Source organism: Vulpes lagopus, chromosome 4 (genome assembly GCF_018345385.1).
Source record: "Vulpes lagopus strain Blue_001 chromosome 4, ASM1834538v1, whole genome shotgun sequence".
NCBI lineage: Eukaryota > Metazoa > Chordata > Mammalia > Carnivora > Canidae > Vulpes > Vulpes lagopus.
The window spans coordinates 61,193,793-61,220,695 of record NC_054827.1 but is presented as its reverse complement, the minus strand read 5'-3'; the positions used below and the strand labels follow the sequence as shown (position 1 = coordinate 61,220,695).

Here is a 26,903-nt window from a genome sequence, read left to right as displayed (position 1 = left end):
CTATGAAGTAGGAATAAAAATTTACACGTAAGAATTTTAAATATAGATAAGATTTCAAAAAATGACTGGATTTACTATTTTCTACTCCACAAGGCTGTAAGTTTTTTCTCACATTTATTAGAGGCTCTATGGAAATGTTTGAAAAGCACTATTCTTAGTTTCACCAGGGTTTGCCTCTTTCTTTTTACATCTTTGAGTGGTCTGTCAATCTCCCTAGATATTTGAGAGCTCAGTACAATACAAGCACTTCACTTAGAATATTCACTCTGCCTCTTGATCAAATTAGAAATATGGCAAAGCTGATCCCTAAAGTCACTTCTTTTAATCCTTGTTTTTTATTCCTGTAAACCAGTTTAGCAATAAGTGAAATTTTTAATAGTATTGATATCAGAACTTTTAGAAAAATTTTTTGACAGTCCGTTATAGTTACAAGTTGCTCCTCATCATGTTTAATTTTTTCAAGGAATGTGGGAATGGGTTAGTATATAAGTCTTTGGTTTATATTAGGACATAAATTTTTTATATGGTAGACTTACGTTAAGGACTAAATATACAGGTACATGAAAAATAATTACGTTATTTTTAACTTTTACTTTTGTAGAGGAATACCTACAATTGACTTTTGATAAATCAGTATTTAAAATTTCTGCAATTTTGCACCCAAGTACCTACTTGAATAAAATACTTCTTGGCAGTGAACAAGGAACCCTACAGCTGTGGAATATAAAATCCAAGTAAGTTATTTAGAATATAACGTGAGTGGTTCCCATCTTATCCTTATCTATTACTCCCTAATGCGTACTTAAGTCTTACAGTTCTCTCTGACTTTATATGTTTACTTGAAGGGCTTTCAATAAATATATCTGCTTTTGGAGTTGTTACTCATGACATGTGAAAGGTGGCACATGGTCCTGACACAGGGCAGCTTCATAATACCCATTGAAAAGTATATACTTAGAGCTCTAATCTGCTGTAAAGAGTCCGTATAGCTATAGAGAAGACTCTGGCAAGGTAAGTTAAGAAAATAATTATGCTGGACAGCATCTAGTTTTCAATAAACTGAAAAGTTTGAAGAAGCCAAAGTAGGTCAGTGTTAATTTAGTATTAGCATTTAGGAATCATTTTTAGGGTAAAAGTACATTTGTTACCAACCACAAACTTGATGGACATCTATTATTATATTATTGGTAAAATTAGCTAGAGGGCTAGATAAATGGTTTTGAGTAACCTCTGCCTCTTACTTGAACATTTATCTGGAGCAAAAAGTGACAGCTCAGTTTTTGTATAGCATTAAAAAAACAAATACTTACCATCCAAATTGTTCTTTTTTTTTTTTTTTTTTTTAATTTTTATTTATTTATGATAGTCACAGAGAGAGAGAGAGAGGCAGAGACACAGGCAGAGGGAGAAGCAGGCTCCATGCACTCGGAGCCCGATGTGGGATTCGATCCCGGGTCTCCAGGATCGCGCCCTGGGCCAAAGGCAGGCGCCAAACCGCTGCGCCACCCAGGGATCCCCCCAAATTGTTCTTTTTAAAGCCCTTATAAATTTGAAAAGGAAAAAAATTATTAGAGGTTTATCCTAATTCTTAGATTTTTTTAAAAAATTATTTTTTATTTTTTTTAAAAGATTTTATTTATTTATTCATGAGAGACACAGAGAGAGACAGAGACACAGGCAGAGGGAGAAGCAGGCTCCATGCAGGGAGCCTGATGTGGGACTTGATTCCAGGACTTCAGGATCACACCCTGAGCTCTAGGCAGGCGCTTAACTGCTGAGCCACCCAGGCGTCCCTAATTCTTAGTTTTAAATCTGTGTTTTTAGTTTAACAAATAACGTTGGCTATCTACTCTGTGCTCAGCTTCAGTGATAATGACTGAGAGATATTTTCTCTGCCCCTAATGTTATCTGTTGAGACTCTTTATGTGATGTTTAGACTATTATGCATTAAGTATCCCTTGGATAATCATTGAGTAAACTAATTTGTGCCCACTTACTGAATTTACTACGTGACTTAATACTTTATTGAATATTGATATAATTTCAGAATATCTGTTTCTTCAAGGACTTATATATCATTTGTGGCTTGATTCTGAAATTTAGAGCACCATCACTACTGTCATGCAGCAGTTCTACAACATTATGTATATGATACATTATATCATATATATGATACATTATATTGTATACAGTTATACAATATATAACAAGTTATACAATATGTAACAAGATTACAGTTATAATCCTTTCTGTAATATTTTCCTAGAGATCTGTCTACAGAGTATGATGGTTTTTTATGATCTGTAATGCAAAATGGATTTTAGTCATGTTTTTTTCTTTTTTTTCTTTTTTTTTTTCTATTTCCTACAGAGTTGGTATAGTCTAATAGTTACTAGCAGCATGGGGCATTGGATCTGGAATTGTCTGTCTGGGCTCTGAATTGTTAGCCATATAACCTTAGCTTGATTGTGTCACATAAATTTTCTTAGTTTCTGTGTCTGAAAAATGGTGATAGTATCTATCTTGTATTTTTTTTTTTTTTGAGTATTAAATAAGTTAACATGTATACTTAGAATAGTGTGGGGCAGAGTAATAACTTAGATGTCTTCTATTATTTCACTTTTTAATATGTAGTAGATTTTGTTTTCCTAAAATTAAAACTTTTCACCTATTTTCTTCTTGTAGTAAACTACTATATACATTTCAGGGATGGAAGTTTGGAGTAACAGCTCTCCAGCAGGTAAGAAAAATACTTTTCTTGTTAAGTCAACCATATTTTTAGACCTGAAGACAAAAATAACATACAAAACTAGCTTATTTTTACAAATATTACCTAAAAAATTATATTTTGGAAATGTAATTGAAAACAAATAATAATGCTTTTGCCTATAAACATTTGTGGAAATCTTTTTGCCTGGAATTAGGCTCTAAACATATAGTTGGTATGGGACTGTGTTTACCAATCATTTTGCAAGCTTGTAGTCCAGGGCCTGTGTAGAGTAAAGATGATAGAGATGAGTTAGTTGTTCAGTAAAGCAATCTAATGATTAGGTACCTTGAGGACAAGGAGTCATAACTTGTTTTAGAAAACAAAACAAAACAAAAACTTGTTTTAGTATCCCCAGGGTCTCGTGCATAATAGTCACTTGATGGTAAATTAATAAAATGTTGAGACTGATTCTATTCTGTAATAGTGTGGGACATTGATCTTCTGTGCTAAAATAGAGATTTTATTATGGAGCCTGTTCGTAAGACCATTGTATAAAATGAAGATTATAGTCATAGAATATTAGAGCTGGAACAGACTAATTGTAAAACTTTTTTGCCTTTTAATGTATTTTATAGGCTTTTCCTGTTTTCCTTGGATAAGTAATTCTCCACTTTCTTTATAGTTGGCCTTTTATGGCATTTATATTATGTTTTCTAAGAGTTGTCTCTTTTTTCTGTTTCCATCCAGTTCATGATCTATATATATCACTATATAGGAGATTCTTTTTCTTTTACAGTTGTTTTCTGTGTCAACTATGTTTTAGTGGTAAGGAGGTTGATGGTGGCTACCAGATTTGAAACTGGAAAGTAACTTCAAAACATCATTCTTTAAAACATGTGAAATAGCAATCAAAGTATGCTAGAGTGGTAATGTTGTTTTTTTGCCATCCTTCAGAGGGTATTTCATTATTTGTTTCAATAACACACAAGTAATGACTGTTAACATCAGGATTATTAAAGCTGTTTTGATTAAGAAAATAAAAAGCTGAGTAATTTAATTTTCAGGCACCAGCTGTGGATGTTGTTGCTGTTGGTCTTACATCAGGTCAGGTTATCATTCACAACATTAAATTTGATGAAACATTAATGAAATTTCGTCAAGACTGGGGACCTATTACTTCAATTTCATTTCGCACAGGTAACTTTTAATTTATTGATAAATATTAACATTTAAAATGCATAACTTCGAGGCTCATGGAAGTTTTCCAAATGGTTGTTTTCTTAGAATTTAATATATTTGGAAGAAATGAGTGAAATATTACATCACAAATAGCCAAAGGAATAAGAATAGTTTAATAGTAGATAGTCTTTTCTAACTCCATGTGTATGGATTAAAAAGGTGGAGAAAAGAATTACTAAGTTCGGTTGTTTTATGGTGTATTTTTTTTTAATGTATTTTATTTTTGGTAACAGATGGTCATCCAATAATGGCAGCTGGAAGCCCGTGTGGCCACATTGGACTCTGGGATCTAGAAGACAAAAAATTAATCAATCAAATGAGAAATGCACATTCTACAGCAATTGCCGGGCTGACATTTCTCCATAGAGAGCCACTTCTTGTCACAAATGGTGCTGACAATGCTCTGAGGGTATTATGATTATTATTATCATTTTCTTGGCTTCTATCCTTGGAATTATAATAAGGCTGTTGTAATGTATCAGCCTGAAACTTAGAAGATGAAAGGAAAATGGAATAAGATAGTGGTATAGATGAAACAAAAAGCATAGCAGGTTACATGATTGTAGTGAAGTGAGACAGTTACAGTTTATCTTTTCCCCCTGCCCCCCTCTCCAGGGTCAGAAGCCTGGCAAGCACTACCCAGTGCCAGTTGATATATGTGAAATTGATCTCACTGCTTGAAGATCATTTAACACATTGCAAAATAACTCTGTCTTTTTATTTCTTGGCAGATATGGATATTTGATGGTCCCATGGGTGAAGGTCGGCTTTTGAGATTCAGAATGGGGCATAGTGCTCCTCTTACCAAAATCAGATATTATGGACAAAACGGACAGCAAATTCTTAGTGCAAGTGAGTTTCTGCTTTGTGCTTTTAGTTTATTCAAACAATTATTGAGAATAATTTAATTTGATTAATATTTATTAGGTTTGACATTTATGAATTTTTGAGTTTAGGTACTCCTTAGAGTGATTTGGAAATCTGGGGAAATGAGATTCTTTTGGAATACTTCAGGAAGCATTGTAAATTATATTATCTTCATTTGGAGTGTTATTTTATTTACTAATTCTCAGAGATGGTCAGATTCTAAAACTGCGGCCCTTCCCTAGTGTAATAATCTGAAAATTATTAGTACCTCATTTTATCCTTTGTTCTTACTAAATGGCATTCTGTGCACAGGTGAATATGGTAATGAAGTAGTTGCAATACAGCTCTCCTTTTAAAGTGTCCCAGACTGTAACTTCAGGTTTTAATAATCTAATTTTATAAGATCTGTCATTCAAATGATCCACTGTTGTGATGAAGTTTGACTAGGTATTTTCTGTCTGTATCAACAGGTCAAGATGGAACTCTTCAATCATTTTCCACAATACATGAGAAATTTAACAAGAGTTTGGGACATGGTAGGTCACTTGCTAGGTGAAAATAAAGCTGCTGGTCATAAAAGAAACATTTCAAGATACTAGGAGACAACCAGAGGAGGTTTCATTGATAAATTTCCTCTTTTCTTGGATAAAATTAAAAAACCTCTGTATAGAAGAGTAGTAGTAAGACTCTTAAGATCAGTGTTGCTATAGAAGTGGTTGATGTACTGCGATAAGATTATTGAAAAGAATTAGATTTCTTGGGTGGTAAAAACATACTCCTGCCACCCAGAAGATACCAGTGGTCTCACTGGACCCATGTTTAGAGTGCACAATTTTAAACATGGAAGGGACCTTGGAGAAAGCATCAAAGTAAGCAGTGTCCCATCTTTTTGCAGAAAGGACTTTATTCTTTCTTTCTCTATCCCTTCCCATTGTTTCCAACATTTGAAAGATTTTGTATATTAAACAAAAATGTTTTTCTGTTTTATTCATAATTAGCCTTCTTTTTAGCTACTATCCTGGCTATTCATGCATATATGTACTTCCAAATGAGTTTCAAAGTCTTTTTTTTTTTTTTTCTTTTTTTGGATCACTTTTTAATAATCCAAAGTGATACTTGAAATTATGTTGGAGAGATTTGCTATCTTTAAGAATCTTCACATCTAGGGATACAATATATCCTCATTCAAGTTGTGTTTTACATTCCTTAGTGAAGTTCTTTTAGTTTTCCTCTTGTTGGTCCTACGTATTTGAGATAATTCAGTGGTATTTTATGTATTTTACTATAATTTTCTAATTTTCTTTTTTTGCTAGTATTATGGGTGTGATCTTTGCTCATTATATTTCGACCTTGCAGTATTTAATATTTAGTAACTAGTATATAAGAATACATAATTTATTGTAATTACAAAATAATAATTATAATATTAAATACTGCATCATAGGGAACTCACTGTTTTTTTATTTCTGTGTTTGGTTATAAAATGATTGATTATGAAATGATTGTTACTGCAAATAGTTATTTGATTGTTTATCTTAATTGACATGACTATGTGACCATCTAAAAAATTATTTTTACCTTTGTTTTTCAATTTATATTTTCTTATGCAATTATATGCATTAAATTTCATAAATGATTAACTAATAGTGGTAATAACATCTTTATTTGGCTCTTGACTTAAATAAGAATATCTTGAACTTTATAATTCTGTGATAAGGAATAGCTTTCTGTTACGTACATTTTTCATTAGGAAGAGTTCATAGCTATATTCCCTCCTTCAACCCCCAGGATTAATAAATAAAAAAAAAGTCAAGCGGAAAGGACTTCAGAATGCCATGTCAATGAGGCTTCCACCCATCACAAAGTTTGCAGCTGGTAAGTAACTTCTTTGTTTCAAGAAGTTCTGCTTTTTTTATTTTTCCTACTATTTATGTTTAAATTTTCTTCATTTTAAAAAATGTTTTTGCAAGTGTTTGAAAATAATGCAAGTGCGTGCAAATCTAATGTGAAGACTAAAGTTATTTTTTCTAAAGTTATTTATAATTTGAAATTATTACCTTTTAATTTCAATTTGTTCTTTGTAAGACCTATTGATAAACAGTATTTGATATTCCATTTTGTAACCTTTCTTATTGTATTATATGGTTTGTATAATGAAAGTGACTAATGTTAAAATGGTAAGAATGGAGAACATGTATCTCTAATCAAAATCAAAATATACTGAGGTCTTAGTATGCTACATCACTTGAGCAATGTTTCATTCAAAGAAGTGATTTTAAGGAAAATGTAGGTAGGTGATGGGATTGTTGAGTGAAAGCTATCATAGATAAAGTTCAAATAAAGTTGAGGTTGTTGTATCAACCACATGATGGTTTTTTCCTTTTTTTAACTTTAGTTTTGACCACCCTCCTGTCTTTTTTATCTTAGAGCCTGAGTGATCTTCCTAAAACATCTAAATCCTGTCATTCACCTGCTTAAAAATCTTTTAGACTCCCCTTATTACTTGTAGGATGCATTCTCCTCTCTTTAACATGGCTTTCAAGACAACTTTTGTGATGTGTGGCCCCAGTTGCCTTGCCTGCTACCCATCCTTCTCAGGAAGATGCATCACTTAACTTGCTGGGCTTCATTTTGTTCAAGTTACTCTTGGACCTGTTTGTCCCCCTGCTTCCCCGTTAATTGCTGTTGGTTTGACTGCTTCTTTCAGGAAGCCATTTATTACTGTCCTCCTATCTTCTTAGTAAACTCTTCCTGAGTGCTTTTATAAGATACTATCATTTTTTTTTTTTCATTTTTTTATTATAGTTTTTTCTAATCAGAATCTCTTGTTATATTGGAAGCTCAGAGCTATCTAAAATTATCTGTAAACCATCAATCATATCTCTAGTGCTTAATGGTAACATAAATATTATATGTTTTATAAATAATGAGGGAATGAAAAATAATGTGATTTATGATTTTTATTATGTTTTAGAGGAAGCTCGTGAAAGTGACTGGGATAGTATCATTGCTTGCCATCAAGGTAAATTATCATGTTCAACCTGGAACTATCAGAGATCTACAATAGGCGCTTACTTTCTCAAACCAAAAGAGCTGAAGAAAGATGACATAACTGCAACAGTAAGTGAGCTTGTTGATAAGAGCATTTCCTCCTATAAAACTGTCCGGTAGTAATCTTGTTATACTCAGGTTTATTAATGATAATGTTGGTTGAAAGAACATAGTTTAACATTTTGAAATTATTCCCTAATAATGTTATGTTTTGCAACTATAGAGAATTACTTTTGGTTTAAGTTAAGCTTTGATTAATCAGATGTAGTATATTATTTTAGTCTTATAATTAATATAGGATTACTCAGAATACCCTTTGAAGATTTGGAGGGAATTCAGCATTTATCAGTGAACTTCTTACCCTAATTATATTGAGTATACAGTACTGTACTCAATGAATGTGTATCTTCAGGTTTCTTTTTTTTTTTTTCTTGATTTCCTTTGACAATAGGGATTAAGATTTAGCCAACTCTTGAAAGAGTTATAGATGTAGAAGTTATTTAAAGCCTTTATGTCTTTTCTTATGTTTGTCTCTTGAGAAGTGCCTTGAAGAGAAATTCTGAGTCCTAAACTTTTCTTAAATATAGCTTTTAAATGCCAGTGTTTACTTAAAAGTTTATTTCCATTAAATTTTGTTTTTGTTTGCTTTTGTTAATACGTATGTCTACTTTTGTTGAGTTCAGATTTTAAGATATAAAGTAGTAGTGTCAAATTTGGTTTGCAGAATTGTTGCTCCTGTTTTTTAATAAAGTTAATTGATATAATTCACATACTAGAAAATTCTCTCATTTAAAGTGTATACAGTTCAGTGATTCTTAGTATATTTATAGGATTGTGTGGGTCATCACTATAATCAGTCTAATTTTAGAACATTCTTATCACCTCAAAAAGAAACCCCATTCTCTCACTTCCCCTTTTGTATCTCCTTTTTTTGTTTTATTATTATTTTAGCTTATTAAAAAATTTATTTAAATTCAGTTAATTAAGATATAATGTATCATTGTTTTCAGAGGTAGAGTTCAGTGATTCATCAGTCTTATATAACCCTGGTGCTCATCACATCACGTGCCTTCCTTAATGTCCATCCCCCAGGTACCCCATCCCCTCCTCTCCCTCCCCTCCAGTGATCCTGTTTGTTTCCAATGATTAAGAGTCTCTTATGGTTTGTCTCCCTCTGATTTTGTCTTGTTTTATTTTTTTCCTCTCTTCCCCTTTGTTTGTTAAATTCCACGTGAGTAAGATCATATAATTGTCTTTGATTGACTTATTTCACTTAGCATAATACCCTCTAGTTCCATCCACATCATTGCAAATGGCAAGATTTTTTTGATGGCTGAGTAGTAGTCCATTATATATGTATACACCACATCTTTATCCATTCATCTGTCATTGGACATCAGGGCTCTTTCCATAGTTTGACTATTGTGGACATTGCTGCTGTAAACATTGGGGTGCAGGATCCCCTTCACATCACTACATTTGTATCTTTGGGGTAAATATCTAGTAGAGCAATTGCTGGGTCATAGGGTAGCTCTATTCTCAACTCTTTAAGGAACCCCCATACTGTTTTCCAGACTGACAGCACCAGCTTGCATTCCCACCAGCAGTGTAAGAGAATCCTCTTTTCTCTGCCTCCTTGCCAACGTCTGTCATTTCCTGATTTGTTACTTTTAGCCATTCTGACTGGTGTGAGGCGGTATCATTGTGGTTGTGATTAGTATTTCCCTAATGAGAGATGTCGAGCATTTTTTCATGTTTTGTTGGCCATTTGTATCTTTGGAGAAATGTCTGTTCATGTCTTTTGCCCATTTCTTTTTTTTTTTTTCTTTTGCCCATTTCTTGACTGGATTATTTGTTTGTAGGTGTTGAGTTTGAGAAGTTCTTTATAGATTTTAGATACTATACCTTTAATACATCATTTGCAAGTATCTTCTCCCATTCTGTTGGTTATCTTTTGGTTTTGTCAACTGTTTTCTTCGCTGTGTAAAAGCTTTTTATCCTGATGAAGTGCCAATAGTTCATTTTTGCCTTTGTTTCTGTTGCCTTTGGAAGTGTGTCTAACAAGAAATTGCTGTGGCCAAGGGCAGAGTTTGCTGCCTGTGTTCTCCTTTAGGTTTTTGATGGATTCCTGTCTCACATTTAGGTCTTTCATCCATTTTGAGTCCGTTTTTGTGTATGGCATAAGAAAGTGGCTCAATTTCATTCTTCTGCATGTGGCTGTCCAATTTTCCCAACACTATTTGTTGAAGAGATTGTCCTTTTTCCAGTGGATTTTCTTTCCTGCTTTGTTGAATATTAGTTGACCGTAGAGTTGAGGGCCCATTTCTGAGTTCTCTGTTCTGTTCCACTGATCTATGTGTCTGCTTTTGTGCCAAATACCATACTGTCTTGATGATCACAGCTTTGAAATACAGTTTGAAATCTGGAATTGTGATGCCACCAGTTTTGGTTTACTTTTTCAACATTCCTTTGGCTATTTGGGGTCTTTCCTGGTTCCATACAAATTTTAGGATTATTTGTTCCAACTCTGTGAAATAAGTTGATGGTATTTTGATAGGGATTGCATTGAATGTATAGATCGCTCTAGGTAATATAGACATTTTAACAATATTTGTTCTTCCAATCCATGAGCATGGAACATTTTTCCGTTTCTTTGTGTCTACCTCAATTTCTTCCATGAGTGTTCTATAGTTTTCTGAATATAGATCTTTTGCCTCCTTGGTTAGATTTATTCCTAGATGTCTTAAGGTTTTGACTGCACTTGTAAATAGGATTGACTCCTTAATTTCGCTATATTCTCATTGTTAGTGTTCTGTGCAGTGATTTTATATCCTGCCATTTTTCTGAATTCCTGTATGAGTTCCAGCAATTTTAGGGTGGAGTCTTTTGGATTTTCCATATAGAGTATCATGTCATCTGTGAAGAATGAGAGTTTAATTTCTTTGCCGATTCGGATGCCCTTTATTTCTTTTTATTGTCTGATGCTGAGGCTAGGACTTCTAGTACTACGTTGTGTAGCAGTGGTGAGAGTGGATGTCCTTGCTGTGTTCTTGACCTTGGGGGATAAGCTCTCAGTTTTTCCCCATTGAGAATGGTATTGACTGTGGGCTTTTTCTATATGGCTCTTATGATATTGTGGTATGTTCCTTCTATCCTTACACTGTGAAGAGCTTCAATCAAGAAAGGATACTGTACTTCATCAAATGCATTTTCTGCATCCATTGAGAAGATTGTATGGTTCTTGTCCTTTCTTTTATTAAAGTAGTGTATCACATTGGTTGATTTGCAGATGTTGAACCACATTGTAGCCCAGGAATAAATTCCACTTTGTCGTGGGTAAATAATCCTTTTAATGTACTGTAGGATACTATTGGCTAGTATTTTGGTGAGAATTTTGGCATCCACGTTCATCAGAGATACTGGTCTGTAATTCTCCTTTTTTGTGGCATCTTTGTCTAGTTTTGGGATCAGGTAATGCTGGCCCCATAGAGTTTGGAAGTTTTCCTTCCATTTCTGTTTTTTTGAAACAGCTTCAGAAGAATAGGTATTAATTGTTTTTTAAATGTTTGGTAGAATTCCCCTGGGAAGCCTTCTAGCCCTGGACTCTTGTTTGTTGGGAGATTTTTGATTACTGCTTCAATATCCTTGCTGGTTATGGGTGTGTTCAGATTTTCTATTTCTTCCTGTTTCAGTTTTGGTAGTTTATATGTATCTAGGAACGCATCCATTTCTTCCAGATTGCCTAATTTGTTGGCTTATAGTTGGTCATAATATGTTCTTATTTTGTATTTGTTTTGTTTGTATTATTTTGTTTGTTTTTTGTTTGTATTTTTTTTTGTATTTTTTGTATTTTTTGTATTTTGTATTTTTTTGTATTTTTTGTTTTTTGTTTGTTTTTTGTTTGTATTTTGTTTGTTTTATTTTGTTTGTATTTATTTGGTGTTGGTTGTGATCTCTCCTCTTTCATTCACGATTATATTTATTTGGGTCCTTTTTCTTTTCTTTTTTTTTTTTGATAAGTCCATGGGTTTATCAATCTTATTATTTCTTTCAAAGAACCAGCTCTTAGTTTCATTGATCTTTTTTCTACTGTTCTTTTGGTTTCTATTTCATTGATTTCTGTTTTAATCTTTATTACTTCTCTCTCCTGCTAGGTTTATGCTTTATTTGCTGTTCCTCCTCCAGCCCCTTTAGCTGTAAAGTTAGGTGTGTATTTGAGACCTTTCTTATTTTTTGAGAAAGGCTTGTATTGCTATGTACTTCCCTCTTAGGACCATTAGGACCACCTTTTGCTGCATCTGAAAGATTTTGAACCATTATGCTTTCATTTTCATTTGTTTCATGGTTGACCCACTCATTCTTTAATAGGATGCTCTTTAGTGTCCATGTACTTGAGTTCTTTCCAAATTTCCTCTTGTGATTAAGTTAAGGTTTTAAAGCATGCGGCCCAAAAATATGCAGGGAATGATCCCAGTCTTTTGGTGCCAGTTGAGACTGATTTGTGATCCAGTATGTGATCTATTCTGGAGAATGTGCGATGTGCACTAGAGAATGTGTATTCTGTTGCTGTAGAATGGAATGTTCTGAATATATCCGTGAAGTCCATCTGGCCCTGCATGTCATTCAAAGCCCTTGGTTTCCTTGTTGATTTTCTGCTTAGATGCTTTGTCCATTGATGTTAAAGTCCTCTACTATTATTGTATTATTATCAATGTGTTTCTTTAATTTTATTATTAATTGGCCTGTATAACTGGCTGCTTCCGTGTTAGGGGCATAAATATGTACAGTTGTTAGATCTTCTTGTTGGATAGAACCATTAATTATGATATAGTGTCTTTCCGCGTCTCTTATTACAGTCTTTGGTTTTAAATTTAGTTTGTCTGATAGAAGGTTTACCACACCAGTTTCCTTTTGATATCCATTATCATGAGAAATGGTTTTCCACCCCCTCACTTTAAATCTGGAGGTGTCTTTGGGTCTGAAATGAGTCTCTTACAGACAGCATGCATATCGATGGGTCTTGCTTTCTTATCCAATCTGATACCCTATGTCTTTTGATTGGGGCATTTAGCCCATTTACGTTCAGAGTAACTATTGAAAAGTATGAATTTAGTGCCTTGTATTACCTGTAAAGTCACTGTTTCTGTATATTGTCTCTGTTCCTTTCTGGTCTGTGTTACTTTTGAGCTCTCTTCATTTAAAGGATCATTTTTAATATTTCTTATAGGGCTGGTTTAGTGATCACAAATTCTTTTAGTTTGTTTGTCCTGGAAGCTTTTTATCTCTCCTTCTATTTGAATAACATCCTAGTGGGATAAAGTATTCTTGGCTGTATGTTTTTCTCATTTAGCACCCTGAATATATCATGCCAGTCCTTTCTGGCCTGCCAGGTCTCTGTGGAGAGGTCTGCTGCCAGTCTATTGTTTCTACCCTTGTAGGTTATGGACCTCTTGTCCCAAGCTGCTTTCAGGATTTTCTCTTTGATTCTGAGATTTGCAAGTTTCACCATTATATGTCAGGGCATGGACCTATTTTTATTGATTTTAACGGGGGGCGGGGGGGATTCTCTGTGCCTCCTAGACTCAGATGCCTGTTTCTTTTCCCAGATTAGGGAAGTTCTCTACTATGATTTGCTCCAGTATACCTTCTGCCCCTCTCTCTTTGATTTTTCTTCTGGGATCCCAATTATTGTAATATTGTTTTGTTTTATGTTATCACTTGTCTTTTGGATTCTCCCCTCATCCAGTATTTGTTTCTTTTTCTCAGCTTCTTTATTCTCCATCATTTTGTCTTCTGTATCATTAATTCTCTTTTCTGCCTCATTTATCCTGCCTGTTAGAGCCTCCATTTGTTATTGCATCTCATTACTAGCCTTTTTTTATTTGACTTGGTTAGTTCTTTTATTTCTCCAGAAAGGGATTCTCTGGTGTCTTTTATGCTTTTTTTCAAGCTCTGCTAGTATCTTTATAATTGTCATTCTGAACTCTACTTCTGACATCTACTTATATCCTTACTGATTAGGTCTTTGGCAGTAAGTATTATCTCTTGTTCTCTTTTTTTTGAGATAAATTTTTCCATCTTGTCATCCTGCCCAGTGGAGAATAGATGAAGGAGAGAACAAAATACTAAAATGGCAACAGTGATCCCAGAGAAATATGCACTAAACAAATCAGGAGAGACTTGAAACCGAAAAACAAAAAACAACCAAGAATTTAGACAGACAGGTGAACAGAATAGTATAATACACTGGATCCAGCATGCATTTTGGTCCATTTGTTAGAAAACTGGATCCCAAAATTGTAATGAGAAAAACTTCTATGTACAAAATAAATAAATATAATGAAAGGATAGAATGTAACTGTAAAAATGAAACTTTAAAGACAAAAAAAGAATATAAACAGATGAATAAAACAGAGCAATACACTATATCCAGAGTATGTTTTGGTTGGTTTTTTAGAAGAAAGTGTATCCCAAAATTGTAAAGAAAGAAAAGTGTGTGTGTGTGTGTGTGTGTGTGTGTGTGTGTTAAAAACAACGAAAGAGTAGAACGTAACCGTAAAAATGGGGGGGAAAGGAGAGAGAACAAAGTAAAAATGGAAGGACTAAACAGTCGGGGTGGGGACCCCATGAATTCTATATGCTCTCTTCCCCCTAGCGCTGGAGTTTTGCAGCTGTCAGTGATCAGTAAACTTGGTCTTGGCTGGATCTTCTTGCAGATCTTCTGGAGGAGGGACCTGTTGTGTTGATGCTCAAGTGTCTGCCCCGGGCAGAACTGCACTGCTCTTGCCAGGGGCCAGGCGAAGTCATCTGCTCTGGATTGCTTAATGTGGCTTGTGTTCCCTGAAGGCTTTCTGTGCCGCTTTAGAGGAGGAGAGGAAAATGGGGGCCTCCCAGTCTCTATCCTCAGAGCCAAAGGTCCCGGCCCCACTCTTCAGCATGACCTCAGGAAAAAGCAATCATTCTCATCTCCCTGGTCTCCATCTACACCCTAGGACTGAGCATTTCTAAGATCTCAGGCACATGACCAGGTTTGGAGTCCCCAAACCGTGCAGACTCCTGTCGTGCGCTTCCCTGCCACTCTTCCCTGGGGTCTCCCTGGTTCTGCCACTTGCTGGGCTCCTGTGTGGAGAGTGGTGGTCACCTGACTGTGCTGTGGTTTGTGGTTTATGGCAACGCTGAGCTGAAAGCCCCCCCGCGCCCCCCCCCCTCGCCCCGGCTCGCTGATGGCAGTTCTCAGATTCCTGGGAATCTGCCGCACACAGGCACCCCCGGTATTCCTGTGATCCTGAGACTACACTGTCCCACCTAGGATTCCCCATCCCCGCTTTGCTGCTTGAGCACCTTTCAGGCAAGTTTGTCCCGGGAGCAGACTTTTAAAAATTCTGATTTGCTCTTTGCTGCTATGTACTTTCCAATGGCCAGCTTACAGAAGCTCCCTACCCCTCCCCCGTTTATTTTCCATATATCATTTTGGATTCACTTCTCCGCACCTCCTACCTTGCAGAAAGTGGTCACTTTTCAGTTGGTAGAGTTGCAGCGATTCTCTTCTTAGATCGCCAGTTGAGTTCACAGGTGTTCAGAATGACTCAATAGCCATCCAGCCGAATTCCTGGGACCAGATGAAACAAAGGTCTCCTAGTCCTCTGCCATCTTGGACTCTCCCGTGTCCCATCTCCTTAACCTAGGCAACTACAATGTGCTTTTAATTTCTATAGATTTTCCTCTTTTCAAGGTTTATTCATGTTGTAGTATGTATCAGTACTTTGCTCCTTTTATTGCTAAATCATATTCAATTTTGTGAATAAACCACGTTTTATTTAGGCATAGATCAGTTGATGGCATATATGTTGTTTCTATATGCCCAAGTATAATTACATTATGTTTAAGAAAATTAGACAATTCATTTAACATGTTTTTTTTTAATGAGATAATTGGTAGATAAAAAGATATTTGGAAATCATACAGTACAGTAAAAATGTTATTTTCTGTATCATTTGTCTTTAAATTTTGTTTTCTAAGGCGGTGGATATAACTTCTTGCGGAAACTTTGCTGTAATTGGTCTCTCATCAGGAACAGTAGATGTATATAACATGCAGTCTGGTATACATCGAGGAAGTTTTGGAGAGGATCAAGGTATTGAATTTATTTCCTTTTTCTTACTTAAAAAATAATAATATGGAAAGAAAGCTAATGACTGTCTCTGGCATTTATTAAATTCTTGAAAAAAAAAAAAAAAAAATTCTTGAGTGAGTGCTAGGCATTTTGCCAAGGTTATAGATGGGTTATTGTCAAACCTACCTGGCAGTTACTGCCATTACACTTACTATATAAACCATGTTGAAATACTTAAAGAGAATTAAGCCATTGATAGATTAGGGAAAGCAGATATTAGACAGAATTAAAATTTTTGTTTTCTTCCCGTTGCACGAAACAGAAAATCTTAACCTTTGTGGCATCAACCTGATGGGTGTGTTTTCACTAGAGCAATATAATAACTTTCTCCTTATTCCCTGAAATCCAGCTTAATTTTAAGATTTTAAGGGAACTAAATAGTAGGAACTTAGATATTTAATTGAACGAATCATTCTTTGTGTACTGTTCAGAGAGGCAGTGCCAATTCTTACTTCTTTTTTCTTTTAAACATATGCTTAAAGCTCATAAAGGATCTGTTAGAGGTGTTGCAGTGGATGGATTAAACCAGTTGATTATTACAGCTGGTAGTGAAGGATTACTCAAGTTCTGGAACTTTAAAAACAAAATTTTAATCCATTCTATGAGCCTCAATTCATCTCCAAATATGATGCTGCTACATAGAGACAGGTAAAGTTTTTCCTTTAATGATTATGGATTTTCTTCTTGATGTTTTTGGTAAAAGTCTTAATGTGAGTACGTAATTTTCCAAGTGAGAAAATCAGACATTTAATGTAAAAGGACAGAATTTTGCTTAATTTCCCCACAGATATACTTGAATATTAGCAAAATTAAAATGACTATGAGATTTTAGTTAAAAGTTTGTTGGTTTGTTTACTAAAACTAGTATATTTATCTTACTAGTGGCATTCTGGGACTTGCCTTGGATGACTTCTCCATTTGTGTTCTGGACATTGAAACTAGGAAGATTGTCAGAGAGTTTTCTGGACATCAAGGCCAAATAAATGACCTGGTAAAATGAATGAACTTTTGATGTTTAAATAAAACTTGAATAATTTGTTTCTATTTGGGTTAAAAATTTTCAGATTAATGAAATTGTTATCTTTTGGTAGCATTAAATTTATCATGAGGTATTCAAAATAAATAATTCAGAAACTAATTTTTACAGAATAGATTTTTAAAGAAAATTTAGAAGTTAAAGAAGTTTAATATTTCTCAGGGAGTTAATGCTATCAGGTTAAAGCATAAATCCCAGAGTTCATCTTTTTCTGTTAAACTCTAAACAAAGCTGAAGTATACTTTGGAGAATGAATGACCTATTGAAACATCAGTATATCATTTTTAGCTTAATATTAATCTAGGGTGAAAGAACTCATTTCTGATTTTTTGCATGCATAACAAATTAATAGTAGGGAACCTGCAGTATCTGATACCTGGTTTATTCTACTTTAGTGTAACTTCTAGTTTATATTTAACTGTAAAAGTTTAATCAATAAAAATGTATTTTAGCTTACTATTAGGTACTTAAAGTGGGATGAACGGTATATGGGATATGACATTTTATTCTTATAGTGGGATATGTAATTACATGATACAATATAGTGGGATATGATAGTTGGAAAACTATATATTGAGAACTACATTAAGTATATATTGTAACTTTTTATTAATCACAGTCACTGTGATTTACTTGAAAACAAAAAAGTTAAAATCTGAGCGATTCAATGGCAATTCCAATAGCTACATTATGTATCTGTTCTCGCATCAAAAATCAGAACTTGCAGTGGTTATCCATTCCCTTAAAAATATGGGGAAAAGGGCAGCCTGGGTGGCTCAGCAGTTTAGCGCCACCCTCAGCCCAGGGTGTGATCCTGGAGACCCGGGATTGAGTCCCACGAGTCCCACGCCGGGCTCCCTGCAGGGAGCCTGCTTCTTCCTCTGCCTGTGTCTCTGCCTCTCTCCCTGTGACTCTCATGAATAAATAAATAAAATCTTTAAAGTGGGGGGTGGTCAGGAAATCGTGTTGTTCTGCAGGTGGAGATTGGCAGGACTACCCGTTGACAGAATATGTTGTGATAGCCTCTATAGAAATGAAAGCAGGAGTGGAGTAATTTTTTTTTATTTTATTATTATTTTTTTATTATAAATTTATTTTTTATTGGTGTTCAATTTGCCAACATATAGAATAACACCCAGTGCTCATCCTGTCAAGTGCCCACCTCAGTGCCCATCACCCAGTCACCCCCCACCCCCTGCCCACCTCCCCCTTCACCACCCCTAGTTTGTTTCCCAGAGTTAGGAGTCTTTCACGTTCTGTCTGGAGTGGAGTAATTTGGAGTGGAGTAATTTTGATGAAAATCTTTTTAAAACTTTTCTTTCATCTTTTTTTTAAGGATTTTATTTATTTATTCATGGGAGACCCAGAGAGAGAGGAGGCAGAGACATAGGCAGAGGGAGAAGCAGTCCCCCATGTGGGACTTGATCCCGGGACCCCAGGGTCACGCCCTGAGTTGAAGGCAGACGCTCAACCACTGAGCCACCCAGGTGTCCCTTGATGAAATTTTTTGAGGCATTTTTGAAACCAGACAGTGTCAGCTTGTTCTTTGTATTTCTTTCCTTTTCAAACCTTACTTTGACCTTGTGTATCTGGAATATCTCCTACTTAATAATAAGTTACTCCTGTTTAATTAAACCTCTGAGCATTTATAACATGACTTTACCTATCAGCGTCATTTTTCCTCTTCCTTTGTTAATGTGCACTATTTTGTAAATTGAGTTCACTGTACCTTAAGATTTGCGTTTCCACAGTATCACTGCAACCCGGTGAACATCTGTTCATCTGTTTAGCCCATTATCATCTGTCAGTATTGAAGGTCATAATCCTGGTGGTATTTAGACTCCTGGATAAAAATTAAATAAAATTTTGTTTTGGGTCTTGTTTCACATACGATCTGATCTAAGCTTCACAATACTTTTATGCTACAGGGAAATGAGAACGGTTTCTCCACTATGTCAATAAAATAGATACAGTTTCTTTAAGGTGACATAAGTAATCTATTATTTATTTTGAAATTCTGATTATTACAGGTTTTTTTTTTTAAGATTTTATCTATCTATTCATGAGAGATACAGAGAGAGGCAGAGGCACAGGCAGAGGGAGAAGCAGGCTCCATGTGGGGAATTTGATGGTGGGACTCAATCCCAGGACCTGGGATCACAACCCTGAGCTGAAGGCAGACGCTCAACCACTGAGCCACCCAGAAGTCCCAGATTATTATAGTTTTAAATTTTATTTTGGAAATAAAACATCATTTATAAAAGTTTTTTAATTGAAACTACAAGAAAAAGTTACTCATTAGTAACTTTAGTATTTTAAGAGTATTTACATTCTTCAAAATCACTTTGGATTCTTAGAAAGTCAGTCGAAATATATAGACTCTTCAGTAGAACTTTTGTTTCTTTCACATAACTTTATAAATGAAATTAGGCTAACAAAATATTTGTAATGAATGTTCTTGGAATAGCAGTTTTATGCTAAAAATGTTTTGTAGTCAGTTAACTGTCTATAAGTATAGGAGACTATGGAGTAAATTGAAAATTGGATACTGTTAACTTGTAAAACTTCTTGTAATTCATATAAAAGCTTAATTATATTTATCCAACCAATGGTATATAAGAAGTGATACTTTTTTATACAATAAGGTATAGTCTAAATTTTACGCAGGCTTATTTTTAATGAAACCTACATCTTGTTTTTATTTCTTACATTTTTTAAGCTTTAAATATACAGACACAAGCATATGTATGTAAATACACACACATGTTGTATATATATATATGTATTCTTTTTTTTTTTTTTTTTTTTTAATTTGAAGGCTTTCAGTCCTGATGGTCGTTGGTTAATAAGTGCTTCAATGGATTGTTCTGTTAGAACTTGGGACCTTCCATCTGGGTGGTGAGTTTATTTTTAAATCCCTAACCTCTGTCAGAAGATTTCTCAATAATTGTCTTTACATGTAACTTTTACCTATAGTTCAATAATTGTATGCCTTTGAATGTAAATATATTTGGAGATTTTTCTGACCTTACTCTATTTTGTCCTTGGAGTGTTTTTGATCTTTTAAACAGCAGGGAGTAGTGCTGTAAAAGATAGTAGTAAGGAAATGCGGTGTCTCTTAGGTTTTCTGTTCCTGCAGAATTGAGATACAGAAGTGAGTTGCATAAACTTTAAGAAAGCTTACTTGACCCTTTTGATACTCCAGATACTGGTAGGGTTCAGATTTTAGAACTGCAAACTTCTGTTGAGTGTGTTTTTGTTGTTTATAGTGAATTTAGTTAAAAGGCCAAAAACCCTAACTTTCCTTTGTGTATATTATATCTTTTCTGAAAAGATTCTAACAAAATTCTTGAAAAAAGATGTTTGAGAGACCTTAAAGTAACGAAAATGTGTTAAGATTTGGGCAAAACCCGGGGCAGCCCAGGTGGCTCAGCGGTTTAGCGCCGCCTTCAGGCCAGGGCGTGATCCTGGAGACCCGGGATCAAGGCCCACATCAGACTTTCTTGCACAGAGTCTGCTTCTCCCTCTGCCTGTGTTTCTGCCCCCCCCCCCCCATGTGTCTCTCATGAATAAATAAATAAAATCTTTAAAAGAAAAGAAAAAAAGATTTGGGCAAAACCCAGCAGTGTTCAGAAATCTGTTTCACATGAAACTTGTTAGAAAAAGAAGCACTTAGAAAAATTATCTACTTCTGTTACATAATTGGAACAGTGGAGACCTACAGAAAAGAGCAAGGGAGCTAGCTTTGTTGTTAAAAATTATGTAGGAATAGACAGAGTTTAAAATCATCTCACTTAACAGAATTGCTTGGACGAATATGAAGATGTTGATGGGAATAGTGAAGTGTCCATTTTAACAGGAACATAGTTTAAGGAAATGTGGGGAAAATGAGAAGGAAGATGGCACTTTCTAAGCCTCTGAAATTTTCCTAAATTAATCTCTGTCCAATTGTACTTCCTCTTTTCTTAGGAATTGATAAGTTTATACCTGAAAGCAACTTGACCTTTAGAAAGGAAAAACCCTGATGTGCTCATTTCCCTTTAACTTTGATGCAGGAATGAGGCACAGCTACTGTCTAGAACACGTAAAAGATTTGGAATATGCACTTCAACAGTGTCTAATGGGTCCAGCCCTAATAACAGGGACCTTTGTCCACAGGGCTCTTTTTCACTTAAAATACAGTAAAACAAAATATAACTAGTTGGTTGTGTCTTCTGGCTTTAAAAAGTTCACATAAAGTTGGTATTTTCTTATTTTTAAAACCTTTTTTCGAAGGCTACATTAGAAATGCTAGTAGTCCTTTGTTTCTTGGAGTTTCACTGTCTTCTAAAAATGAATATTATAATTGAATTTCTTTACAGTAGAAAAGTTGTAGAAGTAGTAGAGTTAGTATAATTTACCTTTCACTTACCTTTTTCACATTAGATGGGAGAGATGGGTTAATATTTTTAAAGTGGTAAGCTTATATTTGGATCTGAAAGTAGTATTCAAACCCACCAGTCTTTGACTCAACCTTAGCCTTTTTGCTGAATTTCTTCAGTAGAAAGTTGAACACATTTAAATCTGGCAGGTTTTCCACTCTGATATCTTACTTTTAGATGAGCACTGAGATAGTATTAAGTGAATACAGAGGGAAGCTAGGAGACACACATGAGCAAGAAATGAGTCACAAAGAGATAGTTAAAAGAAAATGTAATAATTTCTACACCGGTTGATTGAACCAAAATATATTTTAATAAAGAAAAACATTATTAAGTGCTTTTTGGTTCAGCCATGAGGCAGGTCGAATGAGAGTTTGAAAAGCAGTATCACATAGCTGCTGCTGCTGCCTGATTTCAACTAAGCTGAAGTTTACCATGAGTGCTAGGCACTTAATATAGCTGTAGATACTACTACTGTTATTAGTTCCATTTTACATATGAGGAAATGGAGGCTCAGAGAGAAGTGATTTTACCCAAGGTAGCATAGTTTGTAAGTGACATTTTGCTATAATAAGCGTAGGAGAAAGAAACAGATTTCCCAATAGTTGGTGATAATCAACTTTGGTTGCATCATGTTCTAAGGATGAATTACTTTTGTTGATGTAGAAGATAATAAGTGAGGATTAGTATTTCATCATATGACCATAGGTTACTGTTGGGTTTTTGGTTTCCCCCCCTTTTTAAAAACATAATTACTGGAGCAATCCTTGAATACTCCTAGTTCTTTTTTCAGTAAGCAGGTTCATCATTTACCTAACATGTTAAAGAGTGAGTTTACTTATTACATAGTCTGAAAAGTGAAGTCATCTGTGAGCAGACCTTTGAGTGTGGTTACATACAGGTGTATCCATTTGTTGTAATACCTATCTAAAGCAGATTGCATGGATTTTGAACTGTTTCCATAAAATGTTTTTAAGTGCTGAAAATTTTCATGTGTTTGTAGGATTCTCAGAGAAGCAGAGTTGAAATTTTTTAGCCCTGAAATTATCTGGCATCCCCTATCACTACCACCTCTTATTTCTGGTTGTTTTTAACCTATTAAGAAGTTCAAATTGAACCCCTTTGGAGTGAGAAAAATGTAAAAGGAAATAGTTTAATAGAAATTTACATTTTCTTCTTTCTCACCCTCTGACCTCTGCTTTCAATGGAGCATTACATGAATATAGTTGGAATAGAACATTGTTTTGGGTTTCTCACTGAGGCAAAACCATCCCTTTTGTTCTGTTCATTAAAGATACCAGTGTGAGATAATTCTGATACTTTGGAGATTGAACATCTAGACGCTGTTTACATTAGTTTAGAATATAATAAAAAATTACTTAAGGGTGCCTGGGTGGCACAGTTAGTTAAGCAAAAAGGTTCAGTCCAATGTGAGCTTTGTATAATACTGAGTTAATAATGGTCAAATGAATCTTAAGGTAAACAGAATTGCAAAAAGACAAAAGCACTTTAAGAAAAGATTAGCGGAGTTTGGGTAGATCATCAATTTTAACAGAAACTTGCCATAAGGGCAGCCTGGGTGGCTCAGTGGTTTAGCGCCACCTTCAGCCCAGAGCATGATCCTGGAGACCCGGGATCGAGTCCCACATCGGGCTCCCTGCATGGAGCCTGCTTCTCCCTCTACCTGTGTCTCTGCCTCTCTCTCTCTGTGTCGGTCTCTCATGAATAAATTTAAAAAAGAGAGAGAGAAACTTGCCATAAATACTCCCTTTCCAACCACCACTGATTTTTTGGGTAGCAGAGAGCCATTGGAATCTTACAGCAGTAAATGGATACAGGGAATGGGATGACTGTAGTTAAGTGACCATACATGGGGAGTTCAGGCAGATAAGGCAAAAGGGAAGAGGCAGGGAGTGAAAACCAAACTCAAAGAGATACTCTTCAAACACAAGGCTGTCCTATCATTGTCTGTACAGCACTGAAGCTGTGCTTGCATGTGGTGGAAACAAGCATCAGCTCGCATGTGGACCGAAGTGAAGTGAAATAAAGCAAAGCTTTATTTTAAAGAGAACAGAAACATGGGAACAAAACAAATAATGGCTCAACAGTCAGTGTTGGAATGAAAAACAAATTGAACTGGGATAAGAAACTTTTATAACCAAATAATAAATAATAGTAAGATCAAATTTCTGATTGCAAGTACAAGCAAAGTTGCAATGACCAAGGCAACATAAAACCAATCCAGGGGCACCTCGGTGATGCAGTCAGTTAAGTGGCTGACCCCAGATTTTGGCTGGGATCAGGATCTGGGGGTCATGAGATCAAGCCCCATGTGGGACTCCACACTCAGGAGTTTGCTTGAGATTCTCTCTCTCTCTCTCTCTCTGCCCCTCCTGCTCATGCTCTCTCTCTCTCTAAAAATAAATAAATCTTAAAAAAATTACTTCCTTAATGTTACTTGTATATGCAATTTTCTGTGCTTAAAAATCTGATCCCTTAGAATGGGAATTTTAATGTTCTCAAAAATATGTATCATTTACCTAGGGCATTTCATTTTGTGGGATTAGCAGAAGACTATGTGGTAGTTTGGTGTAGCATTAAGCCTGTTCACTTAAACTTTATGAACTAATGTGGCAATGTAAAATAAGCTGTGTATGTGGAAATCACCTTTCTCTGTTTGATATTTTTACATAATGTAGAGCCAATCCACACAAAACAGCTGTGGAACCCAGGTTACACAATGAATTTGGTGAAATAATTTCAGTATCAAGTAAAATAAATTTGTTCAAGCATTAGATTCTCTTTTTAACAGATTGTAAATATGTTAGGAAGTTTTAATATTCACGGAAGTTTTAATGAACAAATATTGATCGAGACACAAGAAATGGTAAGATCTGAAATTGTGTTTAGTTTTGATCTTCATCTATATACACTGAGGTAATGTTTCTGTTCTGGATTGCTAGGATTAAGTGAATTAGTATAAATAATTTAACTGCTTCTGTTAATATAGTAATTGTTTAGCACATGTTTTGTTTTTCCCCAAATCCCCTTGATTTCTAAGAGAAGCCATTCTTATGAGCTTCCAAAGTAGGTTTGAACAGAAATTAGACAGGTTCTTACTCACTTTTTTCCCATAACTAACAATTAAACATTGTCCTGAGCACACTTTGCTGTGTGTTTGTGTGTGTGTGTGTGTCTTTAGTACTAATTTTAGTCTTATTTTCCTGTCTTGCGTTCATTACTGAAAGTTACATTTTTAATCATTCTGAACAAATTCAGAAAGATTTTGTCATGAAAAAGTCACTTAATATCATCACTGGAGAATCTTCATTTACATTTGAGCTGTTTAGAGTATGTTCCAGGGATCACCAGTGTAAGGATCCTCTGGGTCTCTATATGCCCTTGAACTGTTTATTGTATCTTTAGTTTTAGTAGTTTTGCTGAGTTTATAGAGATGAAGAGTTCAGCTGCTTGGATGACAGTCCTTAGCTCAGTTGCTTTCTACCTTGAGCCGGTTTTTAAATCTTACTAGACCTCATTTTTCTGATCTATGTAGGACAGATCTGCCTCAGAGAGTTGTAAGGATTAAATTAAGTGGACTCAAGCACTCAGGTTACTTCCTAGCATGGAGCACTAAAAAAGTGTTCACTGCTATTAATTTTTTCTTGAAATAATGTTTTATTTCATGTGGATTTTTTCTTTGTTTTAGAGAGGTGAGGAGAAAAGGGAGGGGTGGGCAGGAGGAGAGACAGAACCTTAAGCAGGTGCCACATTCAGCGTGGAGCCTGACACGGGTCTCCATCTCCGGACTCCGAGATCATGACCCGAGCTGAAATCAAGAGTCAGACACTTAGCTGACAGCCACCCAGGCGCCCCTTAATGTGGATTTTAAACTTCAGTCACTTTGCAGAGTTTTCCCATGGATAATGTATTGACTTCAGTGAATAACGTAGTTTGCTGTGATTAAAACCAGTATGCTTCTCTTAAAATACAAAGTATTCACACTCAGCCAGCGTAAGAAGCCTCCTTTACAATATGCCAGTGGGTTAGACTTTTCTTTACTCCTTAGATCCACCTTGTTTCATTTCCTCCTGCCGCCATTGGTCAGGTGACTACTACCATAATCTCACTGTACTTCCTGTTCAGATGTATTCGACATTTTGATGGCAGATTTTCTTAGGAAGGTGAAGATTACACCACTATCTGCTGAAAAGCCTTTAGTGACTTTTCCATTGATTTAAAGATAAACTCATATGGTTGAATTCAAGGTGCCGTACTCAGCCTTATGCTTATGCACCTGTTTATATACCAAACCAACACTCACTTGTACCTATTTGCATTTTCCTTCCCTTTGCGCCCCACATTTTCCTCAGCCAGGAAGTACTTTCTGTATCAACAACATCTGTGGAGACCTTGTTCATATGTAAGGCTCAATCTCAATCTCTTTGAGATTTGAGATGGGCCACTTACCGACTGAGCCACGATGGGGGCGGGGGGTGGGGACGACGGGGGATGACTGGCTATCATATTTGGCTTTTATTTGCAGAATAGCTCAGTGAATTTTACAATGTTAGGGAAAAGGAGTCTCTAGCCAGGCCCTGGCCTTCAAGCCACAGCCCAGGACTACTTTATGACTTTGGCCAACTTTTTAACTCCTCTCTGTTCTTTGAAAAATCCTCTTTTGGGGATCCCTAGGTGGCTCAGCGGTTTGGCACCTGCCTTTGGCCCAGGGCCCGATCCTGGAGTCCTGGGATCGAGTCCTGCGTCAGGCTCCCAGCATGGAGCCTGCTTCTCCCTCTGCCTATGTCTCTGCCTCTCTCTCTCTCTCTCTCTCTCTCATAAATAAAAAATAAAAAAATCTTAAAAAAAGAAAATCCTCTTTTGTGTCTCCTACAGAGGTGTGATCACTCCCTTTTCCTCCCCAATTTTTAACTCTTTCAGCATTTTAAAGTTGTGAGACTGGCTTCCATAAGCTGTTCTGCGGTTATGGTCTGCAAACCGAATTTTCATGTTTCGCATATAGTACAGTTACCTATTTGAAAAATAGTTAGAATTACTCAAAAAGTTTTTTCCATTATTATTTTCTTATTCTTACTTACAGCTATTTTATTTTATTACTTCCTTGTGTTGACTAAGCCTTTTTAAAATTTCAATGGAATAACAAATATACAGGAGAATACTGGTAATCAGATTTATTTTAAATGTGTTACATCTTCAGAATTTGTCTCCAATTCAGTCTACCAAAATGGTATTCCAGAAAAATAGAGCATTTCCTTTAGTACACAGTAGGGAATATTGTTCAAACTTTCTTCAGTTAATTGGTCTGTTTAGTGTTCTTGGTCTTACTCATCAAGAGAAATGATTATTACATATTAACTTAATAAAGCTCTTTGTTAGTGATGGCTT

General features: G+C 35.4%; 1 protein-coding gene and 1 long non-coding RNA gene across 3 annotated transcripts in view; one reads left to right on the top strand and one right to left on the bottom strand.

Annotated features, from left to right (window-relative positions):
- The window catches only part of WDR36 (WD repeat domain 36), a 42,543-nt gene that overhangs the window by 7,193 nt on the left and 8,447 nt on the right, over positions 1-26,903 (top strand). Inside the window, exons 5-16 of the mRNA XM_041752979.1 lie at positions 602-734; positions 2,686-2,740; positions 3,775-3,907; positions 4,183-4,358; positions 4,681-4,801; positions 5,287-5,352; positions 6,605-6,691; positions 7,791-7,936; positions 15,887-16,001; positions 16,523-16,688; positions 16,923-17,031; positions 19,895-19,974. Of these exons, the coding sequence (XP_041608913.1) occupies positions 602-734; positions 2,686-2,740; positions 3,775-3,907; positions 4,183-4,358; positions 4,681-4,801; positions 5,287-5,352; positions 6,605-6,691; positions 7,791-7,936; positions 15,887-16,001; positions 16,523-16,688; positions 16,923-17,031; positions 19,895-19,974 (1,387 nt within the window). The remainder of the gene's footprint in view (positions 1-601; positions 735-2,685; positions 2,741-3,774; positions 3,908-4,182; positions 4,359-4,680; positions 4,802-5,286; positions 5,353-6,604; positions 6,692-7,790; positions 7,937-15,886; positions 16,002-16,522; positions 16,689-16,922; positions 17,032-19,894; positions 19,975-26,903) is intronic.
- Positions 4,125-26,903, bottom strand: part of LOC121489700 — a 32,112-nt gene continuing 9,333 nt past the window's right edge. For both annotated transcript variants that reach the window (XR_005987395.1, XR_005987394.1), the window contains exons 3-5: positions 18,806-18,919; positions 15,365-15,476; positions 4,125-4,238 (exon numbers count right to left, since the gene is read on the bottom strand). This is a non-coding gene — a long non-coding RNA (uncharacterized LOC121489700). The remainder of the gene's footprint in view (positions 4,239-15,364; positions 15,477-18,805; positions 18,920-26,903) is intronic.